Genomic DNA, 14888 nt, shown 5'->3' on the forward strand with positions numbered 1-14888 from the left:
ATACCAACAGATCATAAGTAAAGTGGTAATTCGTCTGTACAGTGTTGCCTGCTAAAATAACTTCACTTTGCAACAGTCAAAAGTGGCTTAAGTGACACATTCTTTTTTTTTTTGATATTGCACACTTCAGCATAAGACCTGTGAATCCTGCATAGTCACAAATGAATTTACCAGCGGCTTTTAAACATTCCACACGGCATACAAATGAATAACCCTTTACTGAACAAACCTATTAATGTCTTGTTATATAACCGTACATAAGTAACAAATTTATTTTTGCAGTACCCAAATTAAAGTGTTACCGAGTTTTCTTTTTTGCTTTTACACCGTTATTTTCCAATCTATTTTAGTGATATAAATATAAGATAAATGTAGTTTTCTCTGTCCTTGCCCACGACAATTACACGTTTACTATTCCTCTATCATGTGTTGATGAAAGTGGCAAAATAAAATGTAAACTAACTTGCCATTTTTTTATTTATTCTGTCACGAGGTATTTAAATTGCAAACTCCTTTAAATCTGTTTTCTACTGAAGGAGGAAGGAAGCGTTTTCTGCGCGTGGCATTTGGGTTTCTGACACTTCTTCAGTCCAAGTCCATTCGGAAGTACAGCCTACAAAGTATGACTGGCGTCGTCCGGCTTTCATTTCAGGATAGATCTGAGTTACTATTACGAGCCCTGTAGTTGTCGAATAGCTTGTATTGGATTATATTTACTTCTTATCGCTTTACCGTTTTGGAAAAATGGACCAGTCCGTGGCTGTTCAGGACTCCCTGGAGGAAGGCGAAAATTGCATTGTGGTATCCTTTAAATTGATTTTCCTATTTATAGTATTAATATGTATTGCGTTTAAGAGTCAGATCCAAATAAGCATATTCAGTTGCTGCGAGAATTTCGAGAGCGACGTGGCGGAATGACGCTATTCTAATAAGGCTACTGTAGGCCGCTAGTTATGTAAATGAAGCGGGCGTGGATATAATGTGCAGTGTGAATGCTATATCTGTGCAGTGTGTACTAAGTGTCGTGAACTTGGCGCGTGGTCTTGTTTAATTATTAAGAGTGCGTCTTTATCTAAGATATTTGTGTCCTGGTTCGGTCCGTCCGTCATGTACCTCGCGATGCAGCCTTCGGAGTCGGGCGTTAATTATGTTAACCCCGCCCATATTTTCGGTAAGGAAAGGAATAATGTGGACGCCACAGGGTGGCAGCACACGCCTGGCAAATGCTCGCCAACTCTCTGTCACAGAGTGCGCCCACTCGAGGCAAGTTCTTAACTCGGCACAAAATCGCTTTAGTTATTGAAGGTGGCACTATATGACTCGTAAGGTCGAGGTTCTCAACTTAAGTCATTTTTAACCTATAATTGTTCGCATTGTTTAAATAGCTTTGTCCTTTTTATGTCTTCTCATATTTTGTATTAAAAAAAGTATTAATTTTAGATTTACCTTTATAAGAAGCATTAATTATTTGTCGTATCTTAAGGGGCTCAACTCAATTTCTTTTGCATTCACTTTTTTCTAGTTAACTCTCACAGTCCCCTCAGATCTGCTGCTAGTAGTATATTTATATGCAGTACACTTATTACATTTGCTACTACTGTTTTTTATAATTAGCTGCAGTTACGTTTTATTAGTACCATCTATTTTAATTTATTAACATCTGTTCATTTACCTGTTATTTATTTGTTTCTTTGGTAACACTTTTGTTAAGATACCTCAAAACTACATCTATTGTTTATTTCCTAAAAAGATCTCAACAAAAGCTTCTTTTGGTCTTTGTAACACTTATACAACATCTGCAAATATGTTATTAATCTCTGTAGTGCAGCATATAGACATGATGGTAAAGTTGCTCGTTAATATGAAGGATTCACAGGTCTTGTACTAAATATGTAATATCAAAAGAAATGTGTCTCAGTTAAGCCACCTCAAACCACACCAAAGTGAAGTTTTGTTAGTAGGGCACATTACAGAGATTAATGCCACTTTACTGATGTTTTGAAAGTGTTACGAAGACCCAAACAAGTGTTTGTTAAGGCCTGTTGCATAGCGGTAAATGAGTAATAGATGCATTTTGGCAGTTCCTAAACTCAAATGTTACCATTTATTTATTTATGTTTTATTTTAGTAGAGTACGTACAGTTTGTTACTTATCTTGCACTTCTCCTGTGTTTATGTTGTACTGCCGTCCTGGGCAATATTACTTTGTACCACTGTATGCTGCAATACTGTGTATGGATGGTATGACAATAAAGGCACTTCACTTGTTGTATCTAAATGCTGACAATTAAAGACACTTGCACAAGCGACACTGACTGCTATTTCAGTGTTACTGGTGTGTTTGTTAGTAAATACTAAAAATGCAAAAATAATCATCTATTTAAACTTCTGCTTAATTCAGTAAAAATGTAGCATAACCAGTTTGTAATTTCTGGATTGATAACAATACATATTGGAAAGTTTATCTTGTTTATTTAACCTAAGAGTGCAATTAAAAGGAAAATTGGTTGGAATGAACACCTGCAACCACTGTCATAAGGTATAAGATCAGTACCAACCAGATGTGAATGGACGATCTACAGCGGTGCATCAGCTGGTTCCTTTTCTAACCATGGCACAATATGGGCAGAGTAGCTAGCTGGTGGGGCATATCAAGACTGAAAAGCAACAACAACAACAACAAAAAAAAACACTGAAGTACAAAACGCACAGTAAAAAAACGATTCTTAGTACTACGTTTTACCAAGGTGTGTAAAAGACATACATACCTTCTTATTTCTCACTGTACTAACATTTCATCACAGGACTGTTGACCATATTTTGTACAATGAAGTCAGTCAAAGCAAAAGCAGTGACCAGTACAGTAATTAAGAGGCATAATTTGAGGAAGGTCAGCCTCTGTGTACATTTGTTCTAATTGTTAGTGTTTCTGACCTTATTAGTTTCTTTTGATGAGTTGATCTCTGATGTCAGGGATACAGTTATTTGGGTTGCCTATTTCTTATGCACCCTCTGTGCAGAAATTGAATTGACACCAGCATCCTTGATAAACTGAAGAAAATGCTGTGCAGAGAATGGATGACACCAAGGTGCTCACTTGCATTGAACACAACTAACTCCACTGGATTGTACAGAATAAACTCCAATTTGTCAGAATAAATTCAAAGGAACTTTTCTTGCAATAGATGGAAGAGCCAGCTCCTCTTTTTACTTGCATTGGATGGAACATGCTGCATCGCTCTTGCCTGTACAGTAGTATGCAGAATGTGTGCCAATTTGCTTGTCTACCCAAACAAAAAAATTGTTTGTACCTTAAACATTATGCATACAATAAACTGTAAACATTTTAGTTTTTTACGTTTATTATATAATTTTATTTGTTACAATATCCCATGTAGTTTGTAGAGATGGTCATGAAAAAAAATAATGTTTTCATGCAGAATAGAGATAAAAAGTTTCCAATATAAGTTAGTGGTGACCAATGTTGGGCAACAAAAAACAATATCAAAACATTCATGAAAAAATTTACACATATGTTGCATAGTTCACATTTGAAGTGATCCAGTGGTATGCTCACAATGTCCCAAACACACGTGGCTATACTAATACAGTATATTGTTAAGCAAGTCACTTCCAGAAAACACTCTCCTGAAATAACACTTTGTGTAATTGAGCATATGTCTTTTGGTTACATTTATATTCATATCCACAACTGGAGTACCTCGGAATTATTTACCGGCAGGCTATGAAACTGCACAGGTTTGTTGAAGCATCTCCAAAATTCAGAATTCTGAGGCATAGCTCCTTGTTGATACGATTTTTTACTCTATTTCTTTTTTTTACCTTTTATGTTTAGTTCTACTTGTAGTGAGTGACCTTTGCGCCGACAATATCACATTAAATACAATGTTAGCCAATTAACACTGGACTTGTGACCACTGAATGGGGGGCAGGTCTTCAATTCAAATGCTCGGCCATGTCTGAATACATTCTGTTTTAATTCATAAGAGTGTTTTCTTGAAGTGCCATATTTAGAAATATTTTAGTTAGAATGCATGTGTTTGGGACATTGTGGACGTATGAATGGATAACTTTACGTGTGTGTTTGGTGGCATGAGCAATGTATTTATTCATGAACATTTTGATATGGTTTGCTTTTGTCCAATGTCAGTCACCATATACTATTGTATTGCATCAGAATGTTTTTTTTATCTCTATTCTGCATGAAATTATGAGATTAAAATTTTTTCTTGGCAACCACAACAAACTATGTGGGATCGGTAACATTTAATAAAGTACCATAGAGTATTTCTTTAAAGGTAAAATTAACATGATGTTATTAAAAACACTTTCTTTATATATAATATGCTACCGTGGCTGTTCGTTTGTCTGTCCAGGATTTTAAATCACCTGTAGCTTGCAAACCATTTCACCTATAGACCTGAAATTTCGTACACATATACTACGTGACGTCTACTATCCGCTTTCGGGGTGATGATTTTTATTTTATTTTATTGTAGAATCAACTCTCGGCAGCGTGCAGCAGTGCGGCCGTGCGACGCATGCATACGGGTGCCGTTCTCATTCCCTCCCACCTTCGCTGACACTTCTTCTACCACTTCATATCTTAAATCATTCTTGAGGCAGCTAAAGTGAATAATTGAAGAAAATGTACTAAGTAATCACAACACAAACTGACTTAATGCACTGACTTAATCAGTTTTAATGCAAAAAGATGCCAACAGAAGAAGAGAAGGAGCAGGCCGCTAGGATGGAGAAAAGAAGAGCTTCTCAGGAAGCAGCAAGCGCATCAACTTCTGAGCAAATGAATGCTAAATGTAGAGAGAAAGAGGATGAAAACTAGGAATGCTCAAGTCAAGTGTATTCACTATACGTTATCGTACAGTGCGCCATTACTGGTATTGTATAATTCTACACAATAAACAGCATTTTCTATGAACTGTAGTTACAGCAGCAACAATAAAATACTCTTATAACACAATTTTGTGTGGTCTGTGACATGACATAATTCCAAGAAGCACAGACAAAGTTAGTTGCCAAGATACAGTATTATCATACTTGGCAGTCACTTCAGTAATTTCTTCGACAGTATCTCTGTTCTCATCATGCATTGTCAGTTTCTTTTAAATTTTCATGAAGTAAAGTTAGCCATTCTCACCATAACCATCATGTAGGAAATCTTCCAATTTTGTCATTGTTAATTTTGCACCTTCTTCTAAAGTGTAACGGTACCTTACATGTAACACAGATTTGTTACTGCTTCACCTTTCTTTGACACACAGAAGAGAAAGCAAACAATTTAATAAAAGTATATGATGAAAGGCTTTTGTTGGCTGGAAGATCATTATGTCATTGTAGACAGTAATGAAAGATGCTTTTGGACTAAATATTTTTTATTTGTTCACATTTTTTAAAAAAAAAACCCCTTATAATATGAAAAGCACATATTGCAGTCATCATGTCTGTCTGTCTGTCCACATGAAACAGCTCAGCTCCCAATGGGCTAATTTTGCTGAAATTTCGCACACTTCATCTTTCTATCATGGTCGTCAGGTGGCAACAATTTTACCTTGAGACCTAAACATTAAACAAGCACTCTCCATCAGGTGCTTCTTTCAAAGATGCTGTGTTTAAGAATTTTGATTTGAATTACAATTAGTCACAGACTATTCAAGTCAATAGTTAATAATAATAATATAAATAATAATAACAATAATAATAATAATACATTTTTATTAATTTAGCTTCCATTCCCATGCTTAAGGGAAGTTAATAATTAACAGTAGGACATTACTTGATTGCATTTTTGCATCACTTGGATTGGAATCTGTTAACTATGAAAGCTACTGAGCTCCCATGAGTCTGTATGGGTTACGTTTTTTTAGCTACATAAAATTGTAAAGTGCTGTTAAAAAGCATATATTTACGGTAGTGTAATGCACGTATAATTGCATTCTGTTATTGTGTTATCTGTGTTCTTTCAGAATATGATACACTGTGACAAAAATATTTAATGAACAGAAATGTGGTAATTGGCACTTTGGTGAAGTAACTATAAAACTGAAATGCTCCAACTTTCACATCAGTTGACAAAGTTAACCTGAATGTTATGACACATGTACATTTTCTAATTTGTCCTGATATTCATTGTATATTTACAGCTTTTGTTTCACAGACATTTGCATGGTATGGCTGAGGTAGGGATAGCAGTATTTTTTTTACTTGAGCCATAGCAAGTGTTACTATAGTGTTATTACTGTAATGCAGCCACAAATAAGTCAGCCTTTGCAAGCAACCTGATTGGTTTCTGAGAACATTTGCCTTCTAGCACATTATGTAGCATTTATTTGTTTTTTCCTTTGGTTTCTACTTTGTATTGCACAAATTCCGTTCCGTTGGACATAAAGCCCCAATCTAGAGTAAAGAAATTAGTATACCATTCTAATGAATTGCAGGCCATTAGAAAACACATTCTTTCAGATTGCTTGAGTTTTTACCCATGTAACATCTGAATGGACTGAGTCCAGAGCAGCTCATGGAGCTGTAGAACATTGCAGCAGCAGTAGCAGGAGGTACAAGGTGGGTAGCCAGCCCTAGAAAGTGTGCTAGTGAATTCCCTGTATTTTAAGAATTTAAATATAAACCACAGTTGAGAAGATTTTAAAGCTCAATTACAGTGTTGATTATTTCCCTAATTTAAAAGTAAATCAAATGCATTTACAAGAAAATGCCTTTTCAAGTGTCAACAAAATTCATGTTTTTCTTTGTAACATCAATGCTGCTGAATTATTATGATTTAGTGTATATGTAGTATGGTCTTGAATGTGCATTTCTTGTTGCTTTTATATGCAACTAGGCCTCTAAAATAAATTAACATTTCTAAAGCTCAGACACACCAGATATAATTTCTTTGTATTACATGACCTATGCTGATATCTGCTAGTATATTCTGTGTTAATTGGTTTGAAGTAACTGTAGTCACTATATTAGTCTCGACTCACAAGTTATTTTCCAGTGACTGGCAACTGTTAAAAAAATCCATTCATTGGCCATAAAAATATTTTTTTTCTCTGAGTGTGGATAGGGGTCACCTCTTATTGGCACTAGCTGGTGGAAGGTTTGTCTCACTGCTTTATTATGATCATAAAGATGAACATTTGTCTTTGTGGTAAACTAAGGGAGCTTGCCTCCAGAGCTAAGGGAATGTATTTGTACCGTGTATCATTTTAATACATTATTTTTCTGAAAGTGGTTTTTGTTTTTAAAGTGACAGCAAGCCAGACCCTGTCACAACTATAGTGGAAGTAAGGAAGGAACTGAGTCTAGATGACTCAGCAGTCAAGCACATAACACATTCGTGCACAACCTCATGTTCATTCAGTAAATGAAATTTGCGTAACACAATTCTTATATCCTCTTAATGCAGTTCAATGTCACAGAGGGACCAATGCCTAGCCCAGAAGCAAAGGATACAAAGTAGAAACTCGCCTAATGAAGGGCATCAGTCCAATACATTATCCACTCAGCACACACTCGACAGGTAACCTGACAAGCATGTGTTTGGAAATGCAGGAGCACAACCAGAGTACTTTAAAGTAAGCCAGAATAGACACAGATAGAACATACAAGGTTGATATAGTAAACGTCCAGGTACAAGATTCAAACCCAAGATGCTGGATTTATGAGGGTGCAGAACTAGCTATTTGGGATAATATAAGACAAAAATCACTTAATTACATATATTAAGCTGTCATTTTCCTTAAATTACATCATGACTCAGTAATGCTGTTTATGACAGTCTTTGCAGTCATCACATTTTTTGTAATAAGTGCACATGTACTATTTGTAATTTTCTGAATAAATTGAATAAATAACACTAGTTTACCATAGGGTACATCAGAATCTATATATATAATTCACTAAGGCAAGACAACCATGGAAAGCACGCCGGAAGGGGCATGGATTCACTGAGCCGCCGACAAGTAAGACACCGATTGCGCACGCAGGAAGGAGTCACGCCCACCAACTCCAAGACCATTGGATACAACGATAATTTGCAGAGCCATGCCCACCAACTCGGACGCGACGACACAGAAGAAACGGTGTCATTTATATTCGTCTGTCGTAGAAGCCACAGGCACCTGCACGTTGACTGTTCATAGAGGCATGTTTCTCGCGGAGGTAAATCGCCATATGCAGCGCGTAAAACGGTTTGCGAGGGGTATCCCATGGGATCTTTAAAACAATCCTTTACAACTGAGTTGCGAGGGGTATCCCATGGGATCTTTAAAACAATCCTTTACAACTGAGGTTAAAACACAATGAAGTAAGCAGTCTTTAAAAAACGAGTTTTCGGTTATGACGCATGACCGCGTGCACCATAGCAAACTGTTTTACATGCTACATACAGCAATTCGCATCCGCGACAAACATGTGTCTTCTTAGATGCTCCTGCAGAAATACGGAAGACGTTTCCCTGCCCACTAACACTCCTTTTTCACTGGCCCACTTCTACTCTCGCTCTCTCGGCATTCACACTGCCTGCTCATGTGCCCGGACGCAAAAACTCACTGACCACCCAGTTAGCCCCTTTCGTCTGTGCTAGGAGTCCACATGCACGTCTAAGCCACGTTGACTTTTCATTATTCTTTTCGGCTTCGACACCCGACGCGCCCACCATGAAAACCATGCGAAAGGAACAACGAAGCCCCGTCCAGAAACTCTACCCCGCCTCCCACGTGCTCAGGAACGAACCTCAGACCACTACCAGCCAAATCAAACAGCTCATCAAACACATACTCACTCACTTTGGTCTGTGCTGCGGTCCAAACCCAGCTGTGAGCCACGTTGACTATTCTTTTGCCCTCCATGGCTACCGCTTCAAATGTATTTCATGGAAACAACACTTCTTTCAATGTTATAGAAATTCCTGCTTCAGGTAACTGTTTGTTTCTGTCAGTCGGGTTTTTTTGGAGAAATGTCATTGACGAAACTGTTGCTCTCAAACTTCGTAACATGGCTGTTAGCTTTGTTTGCCAACATTGGGATAACTTCGGTGACGTGGTGTCCATTGTTCTTAGTCACAGAGGCATTGTTATACAGTCTGCTCAACAATACACTGATTACATGAATACGTCCGGAGTCTATGGTGGCGAGGCAGAAATTGTGGCAATGTCCCAAATACTTTCAGCTACTATCAGCATTTACTTCCAAAAACGTCCTCATGCCTCTCCTCGAGTTTACAATCCGGCCCAGCGTCTCTTCATATCCCTGCTCTTTAGCGGTCCTTTGGATCATGGGCATTACGAGGTTCTCATGCCTCTCAAATACCCACGTGATTACCTTCTGGTGACATCTTTTGACTCTGTCGGTATGTGCACACAGCATGCACACCCACTTGCTCACCACACTATTGTGACGTCACCTGCCCACTCTCCTCTTCCTGAAAAACATTTAAAGACACCCTCCCCTGAACACACGCATTCCACACAGGACTTTCAATGCACCTTTTGTTCCAAAAGCTTCAGAGTGCACAGATATCTGAACGCATTTGAAAAACACAACACTAACGAATGATGCAATGTGAACATTGCCAACAATGCTTCGAGACAACTCGCGCTCTCAAAAAACACTTACAAACTCATTCCACTCTCACCTTCAATTGCACATTTTGCAACGAGGACTTCACAGGTGAGATGGATCTCCACAACCATATGCAGATCCATTCAACGCAAAGATTTGTATGCAAAATTTGCGACAAACACTTTCATGCACGCAGATACCTTACTAACCATCTCAAAACACATTCCCTGATGAATTCTTTTCAGTGTCAACACTGCTCCAAAACCTTCACACGCCAGAAATATCTCAAAGCACATTTACACACCCACTCCACTGAACGAACGCATTCCAAAAAGATCTTTGAATGCACGATTTGTTCAAAAACGTTCCGAGTGCAGAGATTTCTCAACATGCATTTAAAAACACACTCCACAGAACGAATTATGCAATGTGAACATTGCCAGCAATGCTTCGACACAACTCATTCCAATTCCCTTCAGTGTCAACACAGCACTAAATCGTTCATGCACAAACATCACATTCACTTTTCTGCAGCTTTTCAAGAAGATACTGCCTTTCATGTCCAAGAACATAACATTGGACTACCTACCGCACTATGTGCTTCTTGCAGTGCTCTTCATTGGCCAGCAGAGGTCAACAAATCCGGACATTACACTAAGTGTTGTCATGCCGGCAAGGTGTCTTTGCCACCGCTATCCAAGCCCCCTCTTTTATTGGAAGACCTCTTGACTGGCAAGAACCCACTGTCCCGAAATTACTGTGATCATATCAGGGAATACAACTCTGCTTTAGCTTTCGTGTCAATGGCACACATCGCTCAACCATCTGGACAAGGACCGTATGCTTTCAGAATCCACGGTCAAATTTATCACCAGGTCTCTCCTTTATATAACAATCCTGACATGTCACCACAATACGGTCAGCTATATATCTTCGATTCTGCTGAGGCTACCAGTCAACGTTTGCAAAAGGAATGTAATGGCACTTGTAGTGACATTTTGTTGCTTCAACTAGACAACATGATACGCCAGGTTAATCCCTTTGCAAAGTCTTACATGCAAATGCACGACATTATCACTCACGGTAACCCTGTTACGCTGTACGAATGGTGTTCATGGAAAATTCAGGTCTGGATATGAAAAGGTATAACGCCCCATCCTGTCAAACTGATGTTGCTGCTTTGTAAGTGAAGATGAGGAACCTCCTGCACAACGCGACATTTGCATATATCCTAGGGGAGATGCTTGCAAGCGTATCTCTGTTCTCAATATGAACTGTGACCCCATGGTTTTTCCACTGCTATTCCCTTTCGGAGATCCAGGCTGGCACATACAATTAACCCATGCTGAATAAAAGCGAACCGCGAAAAGAATGCGAGTCACACAGCTCCAATGTTATGCTTTCAGGCTTGCAGATCTTCATTTAGTGTCTTGCATTCCAGTGGCAAACTCTTCCAGCAATACATCGTCGACGCATCTGTCAGAACAGAAGGCGCGCGTCTACATTTCCTTCGCTCACATCAACAAGATTGGTCCGCCAGTTTTCAGTCACGGACGATTGTGTGTTGGTTCGTTCCGTGCATTGTTATAATGTTACATTTCTTGCTGATTTATTACATTACCGATTTTTCAAATGTTAATTTTCTCCCTGTGCTTAAAAATCATGAAAAAACTGGCCTGATTATGCGGCGTATGGTACGCCGCGGGTTGGCTAGTTAGCAATACTGACTCAAAACCCAGGAAACTGGTTCTTAATCCTGGCTTGGACACTGTCTTTGTGTAGTCTGCATGTTTATATCATGTCAGCAGGCAGTGTCATGTGATGTAGTGTAGTGGTTTAAGCATTTAATTGCTACCCCAAAACTCACTATATGATGCTGAGCAATCACTTAATCTGCCTGTGCTTTGGTAATAAAAAACATACTGTAAACATTTATACTATATCACTGTAATGTTAAGATACCTAAGAATAAGGTTTTATTATAGAAAGGTACTACTGTATGTGACAGGTGTCTGGTCACACTCACAGGAAATCTAACTTAGTCACCATTAATATATCCGACTACACCACCCAGTTTTATTAAAAGACTGGGAACTCTTGAGATTTACAGAAAATAGCACACAGGGTTCTTTAAGTTGGGCAGTGAGTAAACACACAATGAAAGACACAACAGTAATTTCAGGAAAAGCAACAGTAACTTCTATTACACCAGACAATAATAAGTACATTAAAAAGATAAATGAACATAAACAAAATCTAACAATATCAAGAATGAATTTCCTTTTTTTAAAAGGAAAACACACAGTCCACACTCTAAAAGTCTGTCAAAAACAGAATTGGAGAATACAACCTTTAGTGGTGCAGAGTCCAGTTTGTGCACTGTTACCCCAACAATTAATCGTCCAACTGTCAACCGATGCACTCTGTTAACTGGGCACTCGTTTCCCAACAGAAGTTTTGTCAAATCGTGGAATCCCTATCATTGTCACCTTGTCGTTCTTTTTCTTCACTCTGTACCAACAACCATCTTCTTGTGGAGCTGTCTCTTCCTCCCTCGGGGTAAGTGTTGCCGTCCGTGTCCCTCACGTCGCACCAGCCACATACCTGAGTCTGCCAGTGAGCCCCTGTGCTCTCTGCAAGTTTTGGCCGTGTTCTCAGTTGACTGTCCCTCTCTTTGCCTTCTCCTGCCCAGAAGTTTAAATCTCTTTCAGTCCCTGCCATTATCAGTTCCGGACAATCGGATTAAACAATGGCACATCTAAATTTCCTGGGTTTAACAAATAATGAAAACACAAGTTAACAAAATGTATTGTTACCAACCATTAATGAGTACAGATCTTCTGATTAGAAACCAATATTGTCAAACATGGCAATTTCCTAGTCAGGTAAATACAGACATCCTCCAAGGAAGGAGCAGTTCTGTTATCACAACTTGGTATTGTTTGAAATCTCAAGCAGCCAAAAACTCGTTTGCAGTGGTGACTCCTTTGCAATACAGCAAATACCTACATCCTGCAGACAGCCTTTTAACTTCTCACCCCCAGTCCCAACAATGAGTGCCTATTGCCTGTTCATCTGCTGGGCTTTAAATGTAATATTTACATGTTTCCTTTCCTAAGAGAGAAATGGAATGACTTAGTGTACAAAAATGTCCCCTCTGACATGTATATAAAGTTAAGTTTTTCTAAATGGGCTTTTCTTCATACCGAAAAAATGTGCCTAGGTTGAGTATGCCTGTGTGCATGAACATGCCATGTGAACATGAATGTTCAGGAATTTTTTTCTACCGTGCACCCAATGTTGTGTTGTTAGGTCCTGGTTACTGCCAAGGCTACATTTGGATTAAGCTGGCTAACCAAATGGATGAATCACTGGATTAGTATCTTCGTTCTATATGCAGTATACAGTTTAGCCATATACAGCAGCAAGTTTCTCATAATTTAAAAATTTTCTTTCTTCACTATAAGTATTAATTTTCTTGTTCTGTTTTTATTGTATATTTTGCTGATGCATTCATCTAAGATGACTTAAAAGATGAGGATACAATATAAGTATTTGAGTACATTTCTTGTTTTCAGTTGGAGCACAAATTGGTTAAGTGAACTGCTCAGAATCTCATTGTGAGCTTTCAAATCCAGTACCATAACACAACACATTAGTGACTACTAAAGAAAAAAAAACGTGTCCTACAATTAACAGAAAATGTGAACCCATTTTGATGCATCATAGAAAAGATGTCAAACACATACATGTTAAAGACTGGAGGCAACCAACAATAAAGCAGTTTGTAGTCTAATGGCTATAAAAATACTTCACTTTATTCATTTTACTGAATTTAATATGGAATCTTAATGTGTTTAATTTGTATTTTCTAGCACTGTCTCTTCAAGGAAGACACTCTAAAATCAAAAATATGCAGATTTTTATAATTAATAATTAATTAAAAATGAAGTATTTACCTACAGTGACTTAATTGAATAGAGTTATTTCTGGCTGAAATCTATCATTAAGCTCATTTGGTTTATGTTACCATTTTTACATACAGAGACTGAAGATTTATGTTTGTTCTATTGCAAAATTGCTGAAGTTTCCTTAATTTTGGATGAGGACCATTTATAAACAGAAATTTGTAACCTTTTTAAGCCACTACAATGTTGAATCATTTTCATACTGCTTTGTAACAAGCTTTGCAGGAGAATTTCCTTAAAATATCTATATTCACTTTGTCATCGTATTTATTCCTGGCTATGACAGAGAAAAGTTCCTCATAGCATTATGTTGAAATGTTATTTTAGGATGATGTGCTTGTGACAAAAGTTGTGATTAGCACTGAGACATAAATATCTCATCACCCCCATAGAATCAGTCTTCTTGCTTTAGACCCAAGGGTCACAAAAAATGTAATCACAATTTGATACGAGTTTCTGTCAGCAAAGCTATATTTTAACACTTGCACAGATTTGCAAGGCCCCTGATGAGACTGTTTCTCAAGTCTCATCCATGTTGACTGTGCTTGTTTTATAGCTAATATCTACTTCTGGAATACTCTGTTTGTATGAGCATCCGATTCTACACATCTGCATAGCAGTGCCCTATTCTGGCCATTTCTTTATAACCAACTTCATTGTGATGGTCTGAGGATTTTTTATACCTTTTTCTTTAATATAATTTACTTCCGTAGGGATATTGTCTTTTCGCATGACCTTCTGGCGTCAGAGCACTTTTGGCTGTTTGGTCTTTTTCAGTTGTCTTGACATACATTTGTATTGTATGTTCATTTGTCATCACAATACAGTTTTTCTTAATGCTTTGCAGATTAATTCAGATGTCCTTATTCAGATGTGGCTCATCATTCAACTGAAGAAGACTTGCATTTAAACTCTGCTTTACATAAATGAAAATCTCCCTCTCCTTTTCCGTTCTGTCTTAACCTTTCTAAAATGTATACCCATCTATGTTATACTAACCCCCATCTTTAATATTTAGCAAAGTTTCTGTTATTGCTGTAATATAATTATGCTCAGCTAAATACAACTCCAACACAGTTGTTTGTTTTGATACTTCTAGCATTAAAGTGTTACTTATTTTTCTTTTGCACTTAAACTTCAGGTTGGAATTTACATTACCATGCATATTTGTTTTCACACTATTGTTCATCTCCTCTTGTACAGATCTAAACCTTTCCTGTCCTAAATTCCCTGCCCACCATTCCCTAGTTTAAACAATTCTTGACTAACTTACTCATACACCTTCCCAACACGTTGGTGCCCCTCTAGTTCAAATGT

The 14888-nt window shown here is 37.8% G+C and overlaps 1 protein-coding gene across 1 annotated transcript in view; it reads left to right on the forward strand.

Annotated features, from left to right (window-relative positions):
• Positions 1-565: 565 nt before the first annotated feature.
• inpp5b (inositol polyphosphate-5-phosphatase B) overlaps positions 566-14888 on the forward strand; it is a 129187-nt gene continuing 114864 nt past the window's right edge. Inside the window, exon 1 of the mRNA XM_039739629.1 lies at positions 566-801. Within this exon, the coding sequence (XP_039595563.1) occupies positions 745-801 (57 nt within the window). The 5' untranslated portion in view covers positions 566-744. The remainder of the gene's footprint in view (positions 802-14888) is intronic.

This window comes from Polypterus senegalus, chromosome 17 (genome assembly GCF_016835505.1).
Source record: "Polypterus senegalus isolate Bchr_013 chromosome 17, ASM1683550v1, whole genome shotgun sequence".
Taxonomy (NCBI): domain Eukaryota; kingdom Metazoa; phylum Chordata; class Cladistia; order Polypteriformes; family Polypteridae; genus Polypterus; species Polypterus senegalus.